Here is a 17405-nt window from a genome sequence, read left to right as displayed (position 1 = left end):
GGATACCGACCAGCATTACACAACAGAAACAATACAGAGGGAAGAGACGCGGCGTGTGGGTCACAGAAGAAGAGGGCACTGCGAAAGCAGCGCAGCGGCAACGGAAAGGCACAATTCATTGATTCGTGCTCACCTAAAAAAAAAGCGGGCGTAGGGGAGGGGCGTCGACACAAAAGCGACGGGCATCTTATTCGGAAGGTGAGCGTCTATATGGGGGGGATGCAGTGTCCCCGAGCCGCCGCGCCGTGTGAAAGACACCCCCTGCGTCGGAACATCACGTCTTCGCAGTGATACAAGTCCACTCCCAAAGCTCTTTGAGCCGCCAGCGCTCCACAGCGAAGCTGAAGCGCTCATAGCCTCCTGCGTTTCTGTTTTTCCCCAGTTATTCCACATATAACCATACGAAAGGAGTGAAGCGCCGACAAAAACATGCGCGATGAGAGACTTCTGCACACGATCGCATTCACAAAGTCTATCACGAACGCATACGAAGACGCTCCCCTGCAATGTGGGCACCTTCGTGCTACTCGCCGACGAGCACGCTCTGCGTTCACCGGCACCTCTCCCCGGCGGCATCTGTCAATGTGTGTATGAGATGGCGCGAGCAGCTGGGGAAGAGACACGCGACACTCACCCGCGCCGATGAACTGGAGGTCAAGCCATTCACTTGAGACCCGGCACGCCTACCCACGCGCACCCGCCAAGTGAGAGAATGGGGTGTCCTCGAAGCGCTGCAGCCCGATGGTTTCGGAAAGAAGCATGAAAGCGAAAAGAAGGACATGAGCGTCGGACTACTCGGTAGCGTGGCCGTTAGTCCTTCCGGCCCTTGATGAGGCGTGTCGTAATTTTATCCTTCGTCACAATCATGGCCACCGCGCCATAACCAGAAAGACTGTCACGATCGCACGCCGAAAGCATCGCCTGCGCGGCAGCCTCGAAGACCTCCTCCGGGGACATGCCCGGGCGCCAGAGAGACTCGCACATGCCGTGCAAGCTCTCAGCAGCGGTGCCAGCACACACGTAGTCTTCCGGCTCGCATGGAGCGCCGATGAGGTCGGTGGCGCAAAGGTACACCTCACCTGTCGACTTATCTATGCTGCCGATCACCGGTTCCACAAACCAGGGTCCGAAGCGCGCTTCGTATAGCATAGATGCTATCATTGCAGCAAACGCCTTACCAGTTATATCCCGCTCCTCGCGCAGCCTGTACATCTTGGTGCGAAACTCAACCTTGTTCGCAAAGGTTTGCTGATCTGTGCGCAGACCCGTGAGGCCATACACGACACTTTCGTTTACAACATGCAGCTTGGGGACCTCCATAGAGATGGTCTTCAGCTGCTCACCGAGGCGTCTATCAGAGATAATGACGAAGCACTCCTTCCCTGCCATGGCCAGCACCGAGCCGCCGCTGTATAACATAATAGACATCTTTCGGTATCTTGCTGCAGAGGTAAAGTGTTTGCCTAAAAGGAAGGTGAATAAGAGCACCGAAAAGGGATGGCAAGAGGGCTTGAAAGGTGAGGTTCAAGGGCCTCACAGAGCAAGACGCGAGAAGCAAGAACAACACACAAAGCGAACCCACGGCTACAAGGCGATGATGGTGCAGTCAAAGGTCACTAAAAAATCAAAGGGGATTCTTTGCTACTCCTGAGACACATGCTCAGATGAGCCATGTGCCGGCGCGCGCATGGGATCAAATCGATCACGCGAACAGTGTGCAGGCGTGGGTGCACACACAGAGAGACGCACAGAAAGGACAGTGTCCGTGAGGAAAAAGGCGTTTGCCACGAAAAATGGTGAAGAACAACAGGGAGAGCTCTCTGGCTACGTGCCTTCAAGGAATGCAGCATATAGTACAACGCAGCGCCCACAGTTATAGACATCATAGGGAAAATATCCCCCCGCCCGCCCGCCGTCAATTGAACGCTGCAAGCTGGGTGCGACGCGCGGATTTGGTGCGGTTGCCGTTCCATGGCCCCCATCAAGCCTTCCGCGTCCGAGAAGGCACGTAAATGAGCCTTCTTGCTCCTTCTATGTTTATCACCTATGAGCATGTACCCATGGTGCCGGCGCACGCAGTTCTGCCCACCAACGGGGACAGAATCTGAAGGACAATAAGCAGCACTGAGGAGGTGGGCAAATCGTCTTCCTTCAACCCGAGGATATCTGTGCGACTCCGCAAAAGAGCGACAGTTCACTCTAAAGCAAAAGGGAAAACTTTTTTCGAGAGACACACGCGAGAACACACCAGAAACGATTGCCGCACAGCGCCAGTGGAGACATGTGCACCGAATCCTCTCCTCTTTCCCTTGCCCGATATCCGCCACATCTAATCTCACGCGCACACGGCAGAACGTGCGCTCAATAAAAAGCTGTCATCGCACACTTCGTTGTTCCTCCTTCTCACGATACTGATTGCCTGCCTCAACCAGCACAGGATGTGTGAACCCCTCGAGCTTACCGTCCTCAGAGTAAATGGGTACGAAATCGTAACCGTACTTGACAACGTTGGCACGCGTGCGACTAAAATACACCACGATGCTGAATATCGACATCACAAACAAACCTGGAAGGTACACCCGCCACGTTGACCGGTACGGCGCCTTCATCTTCTTTCCCGAGACTGTAGCGCGTCGCAGACTTCGGCAGAAACAGGAAAGGGTACGCGAGTGTATGTGGGCAATACCCTCATCGGCCGAGTACACCACTCCGCGAAACCCGAGATGCAGGAGGGATTGGTGGAAGAAAAAAAAAGAGAAAGACGTCGAGTGAAGGTTGGGATTTTACAGGTCGTCAAGCACATGCGTCACTTCAACTGTCAGCGATATGATGGTGAGCGGATGCTAGAGGTACGTCTTGCAAAAACAAACCATCCAACGCAGCGAACTACGCCGCAGACTCTACAGCCATCCGTGCACAAACCAGCCGCCGGTCCGTTTAGGCATTGTCGCTGAGGATGCGTCGCTGGCTTGCTGGCATATACATAGCCCAGCCTCCTCTTCACTGTTACTTTTTCCCTTTTTCCCTCTTCCACTCAAGGGAATCGGCCTGGAAGAAAAAAAAGAAGGCATTTCCCACTTTCCGAGAATTCCTGCGGCCACACAGCACACGGCCGGGCTCGGCCCGTCTCGCACAACACACGGGCACCAGCGCCGCGTGGGGTGCCAAAGGAGGCGTGCAGACGCGCGTGGCAGTGGGTGCGCCGGCGTCGCTGCCCGTGCGCGGCCTCTGCCTCAAGCGCCACCTACCCACCTACCCACGCACACACGCACCGCTTCACGCGATGCCTCGCAGCCGCGCCGACATCGGCAGCGCTACATCGCACCGGCGCCCCTGCGTCATACGTGCTCGGTCCTGCCACCGCCAGAAGTGGATCGGCCTCTAGTAAGAGAAAAAAAAGAAGGGTGCGTAGCGTGCTCCCCAGGCAAGGAGTGGATAAGGGAAGAAGACAGAGTCTTGCAGCCGTTAAGCCCTTGCTAAGGCGTTCCTGGTTGCCAAGCACGACAAAAAGGCAGCAGAAGCCAGAGAAAGAGAGTTGCTAAGCTAAAAGGCAGTCGAGAAGACCACTGGTCGAAGCGTGGACACCACGCTAAGGAGATGCGTTGGCAACTCTTTCGACAAACTGCCGCCCAGCAAGACAGCGCGGCACTAGCGAGACGAGATGCACCGACTCACCTAAGCCTTTAAAAGAAACCAGACCTGCATCGCTCACTGCTATAAAGTGGTCCAAGCCACGGCTATCAGTCGTAGGGGAAGAGTTGGTAAGCTCAATGCTGCGCAGAGAGTGCGGGCAGGGCTCGCCGCGGAATTCCGGGATGCACTTCAGATGCTGGTAACTCTCCCGAGACAGCAAAATTTGCCCTCCACTAGCCGCAGACCCGATGCAGGCGCCGCGATTCACGCTCCGCCCGTAGTATTCGTAGCGTCGATGAACGGGATCATAAGCGGCCCTGGCATCTGTGCAGTGTTCGACGCCGATTCGCACTCGCAGCGTATGGTCATCCCAGGCCCGCGCATCACCGCGGCCCTCAGTGTCGCCAACCATGGAAAATCCTTCTGCAACGGGCGCCATTCGCATCAGTTCTAGCTGGATGGACAACGACAGCTTCACGGCCACTAGCACGTCCGTGGTGACAATGGTGAAGGAGTCGTCCACTGCCTTGACCTCATACGCTCCGTACTCAGCGATGAGGTGCCGGACAATTGCTTGATAATTCTTCACCGCAAGGCTCATTGCCTCCGGCTGTGTCCTCCACAATGTCGTTTTCGCCTCAATGTCGGTAACGATGAGCCCGAAAGAAACGCTGCTGCTAGCGGCGCGTAGGTCCTCAGCGGTCTTGATGTCACTCGACATGCCAGCCGAAACACCAACGACAATATATTCAAACAACCACAAAAAACGCGATTCGACCGCAGCGTCCCACTCGTCCTCCAAAAAATGACGGCATGTGAACAAGAATGGCTCGGCGAACGATTGTAGGCCCTCGACAGTGACATTGTAGACTGTGTACCGTCGGCCAAGCTCGCGCATGTACTCTTGCGAGTACTTCTTATCGTGAATATTGCTGATGAGGTCAACTAATGACTCGAAGACGCGTTCTCTCGCGCGCAGATCCTTCAGCACTTCGAACTTTGATAAGTCGCCGTACAGATCGATGGCCTTGCCGTACATGACACTTATGAATTGGTGCCGCGTGTCACATTCCCTTTGCCGCATCGAGATGAGCTTGAAGTCGGACTGTATCTTACTGCGAGTCTGCTCCTCGTACACCTTACCGTATCGCTCGCCTTCAGGGCTCTCGCTTCCCTTCATCATCAGATCTAGGACACGCTTCCAGAATTTCTGCCACTCCTCCTCTGAAGCCTGAAAGACGTCGGTGCCGACAAACTTGGGAAATACCTTGAAGAAGGCGTCGCGCATTTCCACGAAGATTTTTCCGTTGACGCCGTAGCCACGGTGGCGTGCTCCAGCCTTCGTCAACATTTCGACCGTCACCTGCGGTTTTTCGTAGAAGTGCACGGCCGTGCCGACCATCCGCAGCAACGCATTGGACTGCTCTTCAAGGTTGACGCCGTAGAAGTGAACGCGCAGACGCGGATTTTGAGTGAGAAGCTCGTCGTACAACTGCTGACCAAAGCGCTCCACCATGCCCTCCTTCTCCAAGATCTTCCACGTTCCTTCCACCGTGAACACCGAGCACTTCATCATCTGCTTGAGGTTCTCTAGCTCTCGAGTGAGAAGCATGAGGGCCTCCACCTCCACTTTTGATATGCTCGCACAACTATCGTGCTGGCGGGCCCGCAGCTGGTGGGCGGCATTCACAAGCGCGTCGTGGAAAACCTGCTCACACGGCCCTACGTGGCCGTCCTGTAGGCTGCCCAGACGCTGCATGTCATCTTCGAGCTCACTCGAGCGACCCCCCGTGTCTCCAGAGCCCCACTCTCGCCTGCGCGAGTGCGGCGTGGCATCGCTCGCCGAAGAGACATTATTGTATTGCCCAAGAATCTCAAGGCGCTTGCCTGCAGTCGAGACCGTCTCGGTGGGCAGTGGCCTTGGGCGCGGATTTTCCGCGAGCATGGAGGGCCTCCTCCTCCGACGCTGTTGACGAGAAGCACCAGCTCCCATAGTCGACTCCCTCGCGCGCTGGAACGAAGCAGAAAAGGGGGGGGCTAAAGCATAAGAAATCGCCGTGCCGATACAACAAGCTCAAAGTCAGTCGGCGGAGAGACAGTCGCCTGGCCAGCGATTGAACTGAGGGGATAATAGGTAGCGGAATGAAGGCAGCGAAAGAGATGAACAAAGACAATAAAAGCAGTATAGACAGTCACAGGTGCGGCGAAGGTAGACCAATATATATATATATATACGCGAAAGGGAGAGTGTCTGCTCCGCGTCGCTCGGTATGTGTTTGTGGCTGTGGGGCCCGTGCCCCCTTATCGAACGAGGGTCCGGCCGTTGGGGGAGCGCTCGTGTTTCACTTTTTGTTTGTGGCGGTAACATGCCAGACGACAATGAAAAAAAAAAGAGGCTGTGGGAAGGAGCTCGCCAAAGGTAAAGCTCTGCCTGCGGAGACGAACGGTCGCTAAAGGTCCAGATCGTCGCAGAGCGCAACGAGAGAGAAGGGGCAGAAAACACGATGCGTGAGCTCAGCAGTGCAGTCCTCCTTCTACTAAGGTAAAGACGAGAATCCCAAAAAATAGGAAAGGTAATGCAACCTTTTAAACGAGTATGACCTTCTCTGTTGTTGTTCTGTGTGTGTGTGTGTGAGGTGCTGCTGCATTCAGCGGTAGCGCCCCTTTGTGTGAGACAGCACAAGAAAAACACCACAATAGACGATAGGCAGCCGAAGTAGCCGGCAAGCACGGAGAAATGGGTGGAACAACAAGTCGAAGAAAATGTAGAGGAGCACAAGCACGAGACGTCCAGAAGAACGCCACATGTACATCGCCAAGGCCGCCGCGCTTGCTGTTTCCACGCCGTTTCGCGAACGCATCCCTTAGCAACCACATGAGGACCAAAGCCCATGGGACTTGAGCTCAGATTCGCGTGCTCCCTCCCACACACCGACACTGGCGCTAAGAAACCGCTAATGGCGTGCACCAGACGTCTTTCCTATGCTGTCAGTAGCGATCACTCCAGTTGTACATAAAAAAGGAACCTTGAGCTCAAGGATCTGGTGCAGGCAGGGAAAGCCTGTTGGTCAATAAACGCAACTGAGCACCCACGAGGCTAACACTCAGGGAGATGGAAAAGAGGGCGCGCGCTCCAAACAAATACGCCAGCGCGTGAGAGGCCATTAAAGCAGAGGAAGAGTAGAGGCAGAGGTACCTGCCTAGAGCACAGTGGTGTCGCCCATCACCGCCTAGGCGCGTTTCGTCATCCACGCCAATCGATCAGTTTCTCACCAAACACCGGGATCGCCATCCTCCGTCCATATGCATACGCTGCGCGGAGCAGAACCATGCTCTACGGCCGAAGCTGCCGTCGCTAACACGCCACGTGCCCCAGGTCAGCGTGACACCAGAAGCCCACTCCCAGTCGCAGGTGCGCATTTAAACAGCACTGTTCGGCATGTGCGAGAGCCACATTCGTGTGGCTGCAAAACGCCGGCCTTTGACCGCCTAGCCGGCCGCCCTGTTCACGATGAGTCTCCATCGCATCAAGGGCGACCACTACGAAATGCCAAACCCACGCCTGTGCAGCGAAATCGATAGAGAAGAGATGCCCCCCGAGGGCGTGGGGAGGGCGCTAGATATTCCTCCTATAAAGTATGTGCCCTTCTCAGGTTGACCCTAGTAACGACGGCAGCATCCGTGGCGGCTTGCACACTGAGCTGCCGTGCAACGCCTAGCGTCTTCAAAGCGACACATGAGTGGCTCGCTACTTCACGCATCATGGCCGCTACCCGCACGCTGCGCGTCGCTGCCGCGCATGAGGGACTCGGACCTGCCGGCTAAGAAGAAGCGCATCCTCGAATGAGTGATATTCGAAGCACATATTAACACAGAATCGTAGAAGACGATGCTGGGATGCGGAGTCACCATCCCCGACTACAATGTCTGACGGGCAACTCTTCCACGATCCTAGTTCTTTCGTATATGCCGTTGCTTCCAGCTCGGTGCGCTCACTTCCTATCGGCGCGACTGCTTCACTTGCTCTGTCGCCCTTTGCTTTTCGACCACTTCTAGATAAAGCCAGGAAGCGCACAAGCGCTCAGCGTGGCCCTCCCCTCCGAGACTGTACAGAGTCACCGAGCGCGAAAAGGTTGTGAAGCCCTCGACGAATGAACGTAGTGTGACTCTGTAACGGTATGGAGCGGGGGCGCCTCCAGGAAACCGCCTTGAAACCGCACGCGTAAAAGGCAACAGAACCCCAAAATGGACAGATTGGCCAGCGAGTCGGCAAAAAAAAAGAAATGGGTGGGGGGTCGCATTGCCGACAAGAATAAGATGCATATTCGTCTGTGTCATGAAGGTGGAATCCATACAATAAAAAGCGGTGCTACCTTGAAGGTGTGCTCGTTTCGTTTTTGTCGCCGCACGCGCCAGGCAACCTGCCGACAGCAGCCCAGCAGAAGAGACGGCGCACAACCCTACACGCCAGTCGTACAATCAGCGGGCATCTGTGATGCCTAAGGCAAAGCGAGTACATTCCGCTCATAAAATACTTTCTGGGGCAGCGGCGGAGCAAACGCAATCTACATGAAGGGCAGAAAATCAAAGCGACTGTGCGTGTGCGCACATGCTGAAAATGGAACCCAAAACAAAAAAAACGCTGTTCGAACCTCATAGCATCGCAGTGGATCAATGGCCCAAGCAATGTGTGAGAAAAGAATTCTGGGAGTGAAATGCGCACGGCTGATCGCGCAAGACGTACAACAATGCCGTGGCATGTTGTGCAAGTAGGTATTCTCCACTCCACTCCGCATGAGCGCAGTCTGCTTCTGCCGGCATGTCACGGTGCGCGGTCGGCGGACTAGGCAGTTCCCTTCCTCTCGGCATCGCGACGCGCTTTCCAAAAGGTGAGCGAAACACTGAGTTCATTGAAATGACCACGTAGCCGATTCAGCATGTCGAAATGCGCAGTGCTCGGATTGAACACTTTGTGCTCGTACCTTATTGCCTCCTGAAACGAGGAGAAGCTCAAAAATCGGATGTTGCTGCGCAGCTTCTGCTTCCGGAACCCGCGTCGCAGGTGAGCAATCAAGACCCGCTCGTACAACGTGCGGCTTGTGTCCACCTCGAACGCCTTCTCCTCGCGGTACATCCGCCACAGAGACTGCAGCAGTGTGGCCCCTCGCATCTTTTGGACAACCGAGAAAAAATCCATCCACAGTTTCGAGCCCACGGACGAGTCTGCCGGAAACCCGAGCTCGAAGATCGCCAGCGCCTGCACAAGTCGAAGCGGAGCAATGTAGCACTCACGCCGAATCGCTATCGAAGAAGACAACGCACCGTATGGGTTTGGCGCCGCCTCCGACACCGAAGCGCGAGGATAAATAGGAAGCTTGGAGAAGAGAAGTTGCGCTGGCCCGCCACAGCGGTAGCTGTCCCACGCATGCATGTACTCGCGCACCCGCTCCTGCCGCTTCTCACTCGTCGGCATGTACTCCAGCAGCTTCATTAAAGCGTACATGAACCGGCGCTGCCGCGCAGGTCGGCAAAGATTCAGCTCCTCCAGCACGTGCGGCAATAGCCATGACGGAATTCCCTTGGGCGTGAACATGCGCGTGAACTTGCGAGACTGAATGCAGCGGCGTGTCTGGGGCCGCATGTCGTCATGACTTCGCATGCCGAACCTCAGTAGCTCCTTCAGACCACCACACAGTGTTCGGTAGAGCAACGAGGCCTTCATCGGTAGCGGCTGCAGGAAGAACGTGCGCACGGTTGCGGTCATGTAGCCGACGAAAAGGCCTACAACGCTGGCCATGATTGCCTGCCCGATAAGAGCCAACGCAAAAGCCAGACGCGAAGTTGTGTAGTCTTCCGCAATGAAGCGCTGCGTGATCGAGCTGTTTCGCATCCCTGCCGCGACGGGCGTGCTGTTGAACGGTTGCCAGTAGTCATCGAAATCGGCAGGGATGGCCGAAGTGAAGGCGAGACGCAATATCGCGTCGAACGCTGCACGCCACGTGGCGGGTGTGTATCTGGTCCGTGCTTCCGCTGCGTAGACGTCTGCCAGTGCACTTGCGGAGGCGGCAAAGTAGACGACGATGGCTGCAATGCCACTAGACATCGAGAAGATGTTGCGCAGAACCGTCAGCAGAAACTCGCGACTCAGAAGACGCAATAGAAATACAAAGCGAGCTGCGATAAACATGCTTGCGTATTCTTGTGGGGATATGAGACAGCCGTTGCGCTCCACCAGGAGCGTTGAGCACAACGCCACAGCGACACAGTAGTAGAGAAGCTGAATCACCTCGCACAGGAGGAAAACACCGTCACCAAAGAGCACGTATGGGTACTTGGCGTCGCCCTGGCGTGTCCGCCAGCTAACGCTAGAGCGCCCGCAGCGGTGCACAGTGAAGGAGCACGACAGGATTCGCTCAGCGAGTCCGCAAACAGTGAAGGCCACCTCAAACCCCAAAAAGAAGCTAAGGTCGTCCGAAGTTGCAGAGGTGGCGGGGCTAAATATGCAGCCAAACACCAGGCTCCACACCAGAATCACGTTCCCTACGTAGCGGTAGAGCCATTGGTACCAGCTGAAGCCAGACATGGTAATCGGATCCTCTAGCAGAGGGATCATGTCCACCATGAGCCGACTCGTGTCTCTGAGGTTTGTGCCAACCCAGAAGAGATACGAGAGACATGTTGAAATGCAAATGCCAGGGAGCACCCAAAAACAGTAAATGGAGAAAAAGATGTACGCATCTTTCCTGAAGTACGCGGCAAAGAGCTGAGAGGTCTGCTTAACGTTTGGGCGCGAAGAGTGGCTACGTGGCATGGCTGCCAGGAAATCCGGGAAGGACACGTTGGATCGCAACGCTTCCACCTCAGCAGGGTTACTCCAGTTGATGTTCATCCACGGCAGAGGCCGAAATCGAACCATGAACACCTGCGCCCGAAGCAGCTCTGCTATGTATGCAGCGCCGCCCAACACTGCAACTGGGAAGAGGATCTTCACTGTCGAATTGATGTACATCTTTACCACCCGTTTCGTCTCGTGGAAAGGAAAGACCTGCAGCTGTCCAAGGCGCAGCAGTGAAAGGAATCGTACACAGTAGTAGCTGTTGAATCGTCGGCCAGGAGCAAGCACCAGGACCACAGCGCAGACAAGTGCGCACATCGAAACAAGCGTCATGAGAGCCGTCGAATCACGCGGAACCAACACGAGCGATACCGCAGCGCTCACCAAGTGAACCACACAAGACAAGACAATAAGGATGCTGTCGCAGTCTAGTGATGCGTCGGCAACCCATAAAAAGGCTATGGATGTGAAGGTGAGAGCAGCGTTCAAGTAGTGAACGTGCAGGTTCCGGATGACAGCCCGGCTCAGGAGCTGTGCGATCGTGTGCTGCCTGAGGCGGTCTTGTGCGTAGTTCTCCTCCAAGGAGGCGAACTCACCACTGCAGATGAGCTCCGTTAGTACCGTGCACTCCTCCTTCGCCCCTGGAAGGTGTGCCGTGGAGGACGACTTCTGCAGTTTATTCAGGTATGGAGCCGTGCTGCTACTGCTGTGTGGCAAGCCCCAGAAGGTGCTCATGCAACGGCGCCTCAAGTCATCAAGCCAGATCTTCGTCCGCACAATGACGCCTACTGAGAGCTCCGTCCTCAGACCCCAGTGGGCGTACCACGAGGCGCCCTCCAGGTAGTTCTCCAGGTAGTCCAGGACATCCTTGTGAAGACTTTGCACCACAAGACGCAAGAACCGCCCGATAAAGTTAGACAGGCGCAAAAGGGGGTGCAGCGCTATAGCAAGCAGGAACGGCACAAAGCAGAAGTGAGTGAAAACAACGAGCATCGCCATCACGGGGGCCTCCGAGACGGGGTCGATGTGTTCAGGTGTAAAGGCGGGCAGGACGAGCTCCCTCAGCGAGACTGTCAGGCACTCACTTTTGCTCGAGCACACGAGGGGTTGCACCCCAAGCTGCGCAGCTGCGAGGAACTGGAGGGCGGCCACATAGGAGATCATCCATATGGTGAGGAGCGAGGTAACGAGGTAGATCATGCCCCAGCGTACCATGCCCGGAATGCTGAACAGAAGCGACCAACCCTCGACAAGTCGCAGGCTTCGAAAGACGACAAACGGGATGCCAGGGGGTACGAATCCGATAACCACGCAAAACAGCCGAAGCATGAGACGCACGTAGTGTGACAAGATGAACTCGAGCCGGAGGAAGTACAGCGACACTGCCAACTCCACCGCGAAGACACAGCTGAACGCCGCCTCCATCGGGTAGAGGTTGGGCTTGACTGATGCCATAACGAGCATGCCAATGAGCACCCAGTTCATTTCCTTTCGGAGCAGCGCTCCGGTCCACTGCCGCTCAATGAACCGCTCGCCAACACACTTGCGCTCACTCATTCCAAGCGCAGTCTCCACCACACCAATATCATAGGTGCCACGTGAATGCGGATCCTCGTTGCGGCAGTCCCACTTAGGAACGTCCTTTGTCGAAGGCTTCGCCGTCGGTGAGAACCGCTGCGGCATCTGTCCGCTCAGTACGGGGCCCCCCTGCGTGCCCAGCGTGTCTTGCACGCGGCGCACAAAGCGGTGTACCATAAAGCTCGTATTGTGATCGTAGTGAGAGGCCTCAATGGCCTCCTTTGCCGATCGGACGTCGTCCTCCCACATCACACCGTCGACCTTCTGTCCAAGAGCCTCGATGGTCGCCGCGCGGTGAGCGTCGAAGAGCTCTTTCTTGCCCTCGTTGCGGGGGCGATACTTGTTCGACTTCAATTTCGTCTCGTCGCTAATGTCATAGTGATGCCGAATGGCGTTGTGCGTACCAGCGACCACCGCCAACCACCAGTACAGCCACATGACTGCACGGAACGCAATGAGCGGCACAAGTGGTATTTGCAGTCGCACCAGTACACTGCCGTCAGGTAGGGCGTAGCGACTCTGCTGTGTACGCAATGGCAACAGCGTCTCCTCGCCCCCTTTCGCGTTCGCCTCGGATAGGAGAAACAGCCCGGTGTACTGTGGGCTCACTGTACTGAGAAGATACAGAAAAACGCGACCCCAATTCCCTTCACTTGTGAGCAACAAATGATTCAGAGCGATGCTACGCACGGTAGCGCCAGTCCCCGCGACGGCTAACGGAAGGAACAGCAGCAGGTAGGCCGCTGAGTACTCAATCGTGCGGCAATAGGTGCACGTGCCCGGGTGACGCGGAGCAAACTGGCGCACCACAAACGGAAGCTTGAGTGTCAAGAGCGCAATCACAATGGATCCGCCGTAATTCCTAGCTGCCGTGCAAATTAGCGCGGTAACAACAACCCCAAAGTCGAAAAAACGCCACCAGCAAAAGGGCAGACAGCATGTTATTACAAGCTCAACACAGAGAAGAGCTATGTCAACCTTGACACGCGCCTGCGCTGCACTGGTTCGCGGTGCAATCCCCATGTAAATGAGGAGAAAGAGACTGAGTACAAACTGCGTCAGTAAGACAAACCGCTCGAACTTAGCGGCAAGCAGCTGTAGTCGCAGGAAACGGGAGAGCCGCACCGGCAGGGGCGGCATGCGACGTTTCTGCAGAAAAACAATTTCGCGGAATGCGCTGCAAAAGTTCTCTCGCCAGACCAGCTGCGTCACGAGCCGTGTCCCTTCCCTCAGGATAGCCTGAATGCGCATCAGCGCCAGACTCTGCACGACGGTACCGCATTCCTTGCCAAGTTGGTATCGCTGAACCTCACGAAGAAGTAGGTTGGCGGCTTGCTGACGTTGGTTCGCAATCCTGGAACGGTGGCGCCGCCACGCCCGCTGGAGGATGATCGTCATCTGTCTTAAGTGAAGATAATGGCGTCTCACTCGACGCATTCTCACGATCGACTGAAGGTGCACCAGAAGCGCTCCAGGCAGAGTACGAGGCGGCTCCTCGTCCGGACCAGAAGGCGACAACAGCGCTGGCAGTTCATCGTCCCCGATGACACCCAAAGCTGTGGCCTTCTCAACGGTGGCCTCCGCCCCAGCGGCCGGTGTGGCGGCGGCGAGGGCCTTCTTTGCAGCAAGGAGCTGCAAATTGTTTCTCCAGAGAAACAGCGCGCGAGCAGTTCTTCGTGCTAGAAACCCTCTCCCGACGCGCTGCACCGCGGCAATACAGCACGCTCGCGCCGCGCGATACTGAGCGATGCGATTCGCAGATCTCGACTCCTTTGTCATGAGCAACGCCCGCGCTACCGCCTCCCTAGACAAGCACTCATGACGTCTCCGCCTCTCCTTTTCGGCCAGCTTTCGCCGCTTATGATTCTGACGGCGAATACGTGTGCGCTCTGTCCCCTCAGCGTCTCGAAGCGACGCTAACGACGCTTGTTCGAGATGCGTCACTATCCCGCGCTCCTCCTCTTCCATGAGGGCAAGACTAGTCGCCTGGTCGTGCAACAGCAGTGCCCCGGAAACGGCGCCGTGTCTTAGCAAAAGCTCCAGCAAGGCGGCATTACCGGCGCGCCATTGGCATGCTACGTCGTAGAGTGTCGCTCCTCTAAAGCCGACAACATTGATCTGATTGGCGACGTCTGCACGGACGAGCAGCGCCTCCATTAGCAGCAGCAGCTGGTGGTGACTGATCTTCTCGTTGCGCAACAAACAATGCAGGAAGGTATCTCCGTTGCGATCCATCGCACAAGCGGCACCGTGCTTGGCTACAAGAAGCAATATGGAAACAATCGTTCGCGCGCAACGTGCAGCAATGTGCAGCGGGGTCTCTCCATGCAAGTTCTGCGAAAAGTCAAACCTCACCTGGGACTGGAGCAGCTCAATCAGACAATCCGGAGAGGCGTTCTCGGACGCTTTGTGCAGAAGACTGTTTCCGTCTGCACACCAAGCGCACAGGCCAGGAGCGGAAGACGTCAGAAGGCATCGCACCGCTGGGGCATCCGCATGTTCTATAGCCACCAACAGCTGCGCCACCTGATGCAAGGTAGATACGCTGTGTAATGAGCTGATACTTCCAGAAATAGGACTGCTATCCGCAGATGGAAGCGGCAATTGGCTCATTACGAAAGGGAAGGTGTGCTGTACATGAAATATGTGCGGCACCTGTGTATGCGTGCATGTGTCAGGAGCAGAGATATCCCCAACTCAAAAACTCTGAGTCGATTCATCCAGTTTTGATCATTGAGTAGAGCACTTCGGTTGTGGCAGAGATGTCGACGCAAAGGAAAAAAAGGAGCTCAAATGATACTAGCTGCTGTCACGAGCGCGCTGATGCCAAAGCTGCGCACTGACGCATATTAGGCATTGATGAGGGAGGAAAGAAGAATCGATGAAGCTGCTAAGGGCCACGAGTCCTCTACTCCACCCCCAGTCCTTCTCCAGAAAGTCCAGCCAGAGGCGGTGTGCAGTGGAAGAAAACGGACGCCCAGCGCTCATGCGCACCCCACACACGGGAACCCGTGCCCGCCGTGGTGTTGCCGTCGCTCCGTCCATGACGAGCCGCGAGTCCCCCTGCCTCTCCTCCCCCTTGGGAACCGCCTACATGCGCTGAAAGCAATGGAATCAAACGATAGAGGCGAACAGAGAAGCAGAATACAACTCGCTAGCAGCCTCAGCACGCACTCACCCAGAAACAAAAAAAAGGGCATAGTTTGCTTGTTTCGCTCTCATGGCCCGCATGTCACCGTCCCCTGGCCGTCATTGCGATAGACCGTACACACAGATTCCTCCACTCCATCCTCCACGCCGAGGCACCTCTTGAGCGGGTGAGAAGCAGACCAGTCACCGGTGGCATCGTCCGTCCGTCGAGGAGCCAGAGAACACAAATACTCTTCGTAGTACTCTGCACTCGCGCAAGACGCTATCGCCTTCACCGCATTACCCCAAAGAATGCAAAGACGCTTCATGCGCGTCCTGATCACCGCCTCTGCATGCGCCACCTCCGCGTCGAACTCCTCGTTCCTGCTAGAGAGCTCTACCGTGAATCTACCGTTAATTTCTCGGGCATTCGCCAAGCTCTCTGGCCGCACGGACGCCTCACAGCCCGCTGGCAGGGGCATTTTTCCCGACAACTGCATCGTATTTTCGTTCACCATATTTGTGCGCATCATCAGATCCTCAAAGAAAGTCACAAGTGAGCTTGAGACGACGCCGATCTCCAACTCGCACTGCGAGATGGCTTTGAGTTCCGGAAGGAGAAGCTCGCCGGTGAGTGAGCTCTTGCGCAACGCAAACCGGTGCACACAAGTCGCTATCTGCTTTGAATCTGCGCTGTCTTTTTCTAACAGCTCGAGAGCGCTCGTTGGGTACCAGCCAGCGACAGGACTCGAAGTAAGCGGATGGGTAGCAAAGGCTTCGGCAAGCGTCTGATACGTAGATGCCTCTTCCTGCAGAGAGCCGACGTACCTGCGACAGAAATTCTGCATCCTGTTAAACTGCTCACTATTTGCAAGAGCCAGCATGTACCGCTTCTCAAACATCGGCGGCAGCATCGCCTTTAGGTTATTGATCATCTGGAGCTTTTCGTTCACGCCGAGCTCAGCCTCCTTCGGCTTTGACGAGAACCACGAGAACATTTTGCCGCTCTTCTTTGGCTTAAGGACGTCGCACGCAGCAATGTCGTTGCTCTTCCTAGTCTGGACCAGAATGCCGAGCTGCTTGTAAAACGCCAAGAAGGCTCGCTCATGGATTTCGAAAAGAAAGTACAGCAAAGGGAGATACGCTGAGAGCCTCGACCAGTGGTGCACAATGAACTCGAATAGCACGTTGCACGCTGGTTGCCTCATCTCCAAGTCCGCTGGAAAAAGCAGATGGGGAAAGGAGTACCTCAGCGCCGCAACGAGTGTCTGTATATGCCCTGCGGAGCGATCGACGACAAACGATCGGCTGCAGAGTGTGCTCGAGAAACGGAACCACGAGGTTGTCTTACACTGCTCGGCGATGATGCCCATCGTGCTGCAATCTGGCTGCCCGTCCCAGTGCATCTCTATGCACCTCACATCGAGAACACCGTCATCGCCGCGACGTCCGGTGCCCTCGCCCTGTGGTGCCCGGTAGTCTTCGAGAACTTCGAACGGCGCCAGCAGTAGTGACAGACGGAACGCATAAAATCGATCAGCGTCCACCTCAAGCGGCTTCAAAGCTGGTTGCAGAACATCAACCCCAGGGTCGGTGTTGTACAGTTCATCCGGAGACCAGAGCTCAGTCGCGATACTAGAGGCGGATCGCCTGAGTTCATGCCTTGTAAGAATCGACATATGTACCCTGAGTGTCGCACGAACGTGATGCAGCCGCAGCAAGCGGATCCGTTTTCGTGTAAAGGCAGCGTTTCACCGTCAAAAAGCCCATGTAGTGGAGAAACATTACAAGCACGTAACATTTGAGCCTTCGGGGGAAGATTATGCCTGTGGTCGCCTTTGTGACAGACCCCGTCGACAAACACACAGACCCTCGCTGTTTAACCCCTCTCGAGGAATCAGGCCATTAGCACCCTCGAGCGCTCAAGTGAGGAGAGCGTGAGAGAAAAACGTCATTCGTCCTTTAAAGGAGAACGCAAAACACACTGCTCGCAGTCGCTGCGACGTGGGAAGGTAATTGCCGCACACAAGCAAGCAGTCGATTGAGTGTCTTCCTGCCTTCTACCTCTCTCGATTTTACCTATTAGGCTCCCGGTCAATGATCACCTGTGACGACAAAGAAGTGAAGGTGTGGTGGCACGAGCAGCCGACCAGACGCACACGAGCGAGTCGGTCCGAAAGACACAACGAATGCACTTCCCTCCTGAGAAACAATCGCCTCACAAGTCCTC

At 55.8% G+C, this 17405-nt stretch overlaps 5 protein-coding genes across 5 annotated transcripts; all 5 read right to left on the bottom strand.

Annotated features, from left to right (window-relative positions):
- Nucleotides 1–810: 810 nt before the first annotated feature.
- Nucleotides 811–1428, bottom strand: LSCM1_03022 (uncharacterized protein; the record flags this gene model as incomplete). The annotated part of the gene is made up of 1 exon (XM_067320576.1): nucleotides 811–1428. One exon carries the CDS (start codon nucleotides 1426–1428, stop codon nucleotides 811–813), a length of 618 nt encoding a protein of 205 aa, XP_067177186.1.
- Nucleotides 1429–2375: 947 nt separating this feature from the next.
- LSCM1_03021 (uncharacterized protein) lies at nucleotides 2376–2609 on the bottom strand (the record flags this gene model as incomplete). Its single annotated transcript, XM_067320575.1, has 1 exon — nucleotides 2376–2609. One exon carries the CDS (start codon nucleotides 2607–2609, stop codon nucleotides 2376–2378), a length of 234 nt encoding a protein of 77 aa, XP_067177185.1.
- Nucleotides 2610–3589: 980 nt separating this feature from the next.
- Nucleotides 3590–5626, bottom strand: LSCM1_03020 (uncharacterized protein; the record flags this gene model as incomplete). Its single annotated transcript, XM_067320574.1, has 1 exon — nucleotides 3590–5626. One exon carries the CDS (start codon nucleotides 5624–5626, stop codon nucleotides 3590–3592), a length of 2037 nt encoding a protein of 678 aa, XP_067177184.1.
- Nucleotides 5627–8476: 2850 nt separating this feature from the next.
- LSCM1_03019 (uncharacterized protein) lies at nucleotides 8477–14659 on the bottom strand (the record flags this gene model as incomplete). Its single annotated transcript, XM_067320573.1, has 1 exon — nucleotides 8477–14659. One exon carries the CDS (start codon nucleotides 14657–14659, stop codon nucleotides 8477–8479), a length of 6183 nt encoding a protein of 2060 aa, XP_067177183.1.
- Nucleotides 14660–15264: 605 nt separating this feature from the next.
- On the bottom strand, nucleotides 15265–16854 carry LSCM1_03018 (uncharacterized protein; the record flags this gene model as incomplete). The annotated part of the gene is made up of 1 exon (XM_067320572.1): nucleotides 15265–16854. The coding sequence occupies one exon, from the start codon at nucleotides 16852–16854 to the stop codon at nucleotides 15265–15267; it is 1590 nt and encodes a 529-aa protein (XP_067177182.1).
- Nucleotides 16855–17405: the final 551 nt, after the last annotated feature.

This window comes from Leishmania martiniquensis, chromosome 28 (genome assembly GCF_017916325.1).
Source record: "Leishmania martiniquensis isolate LSCM1 chromosome 28, whole genome shotgun sequence".
Classification (NCBI taxonomy): Eukaryota; Euglenozoa; class Kinetoplastea; order Trypanosomatida; family Trypanosomatidae; genus Leishmania; species Leishmania martiniquensis.
This window is presented reverse-complemented; position numbering and strand designations above follow the sequence as displayed.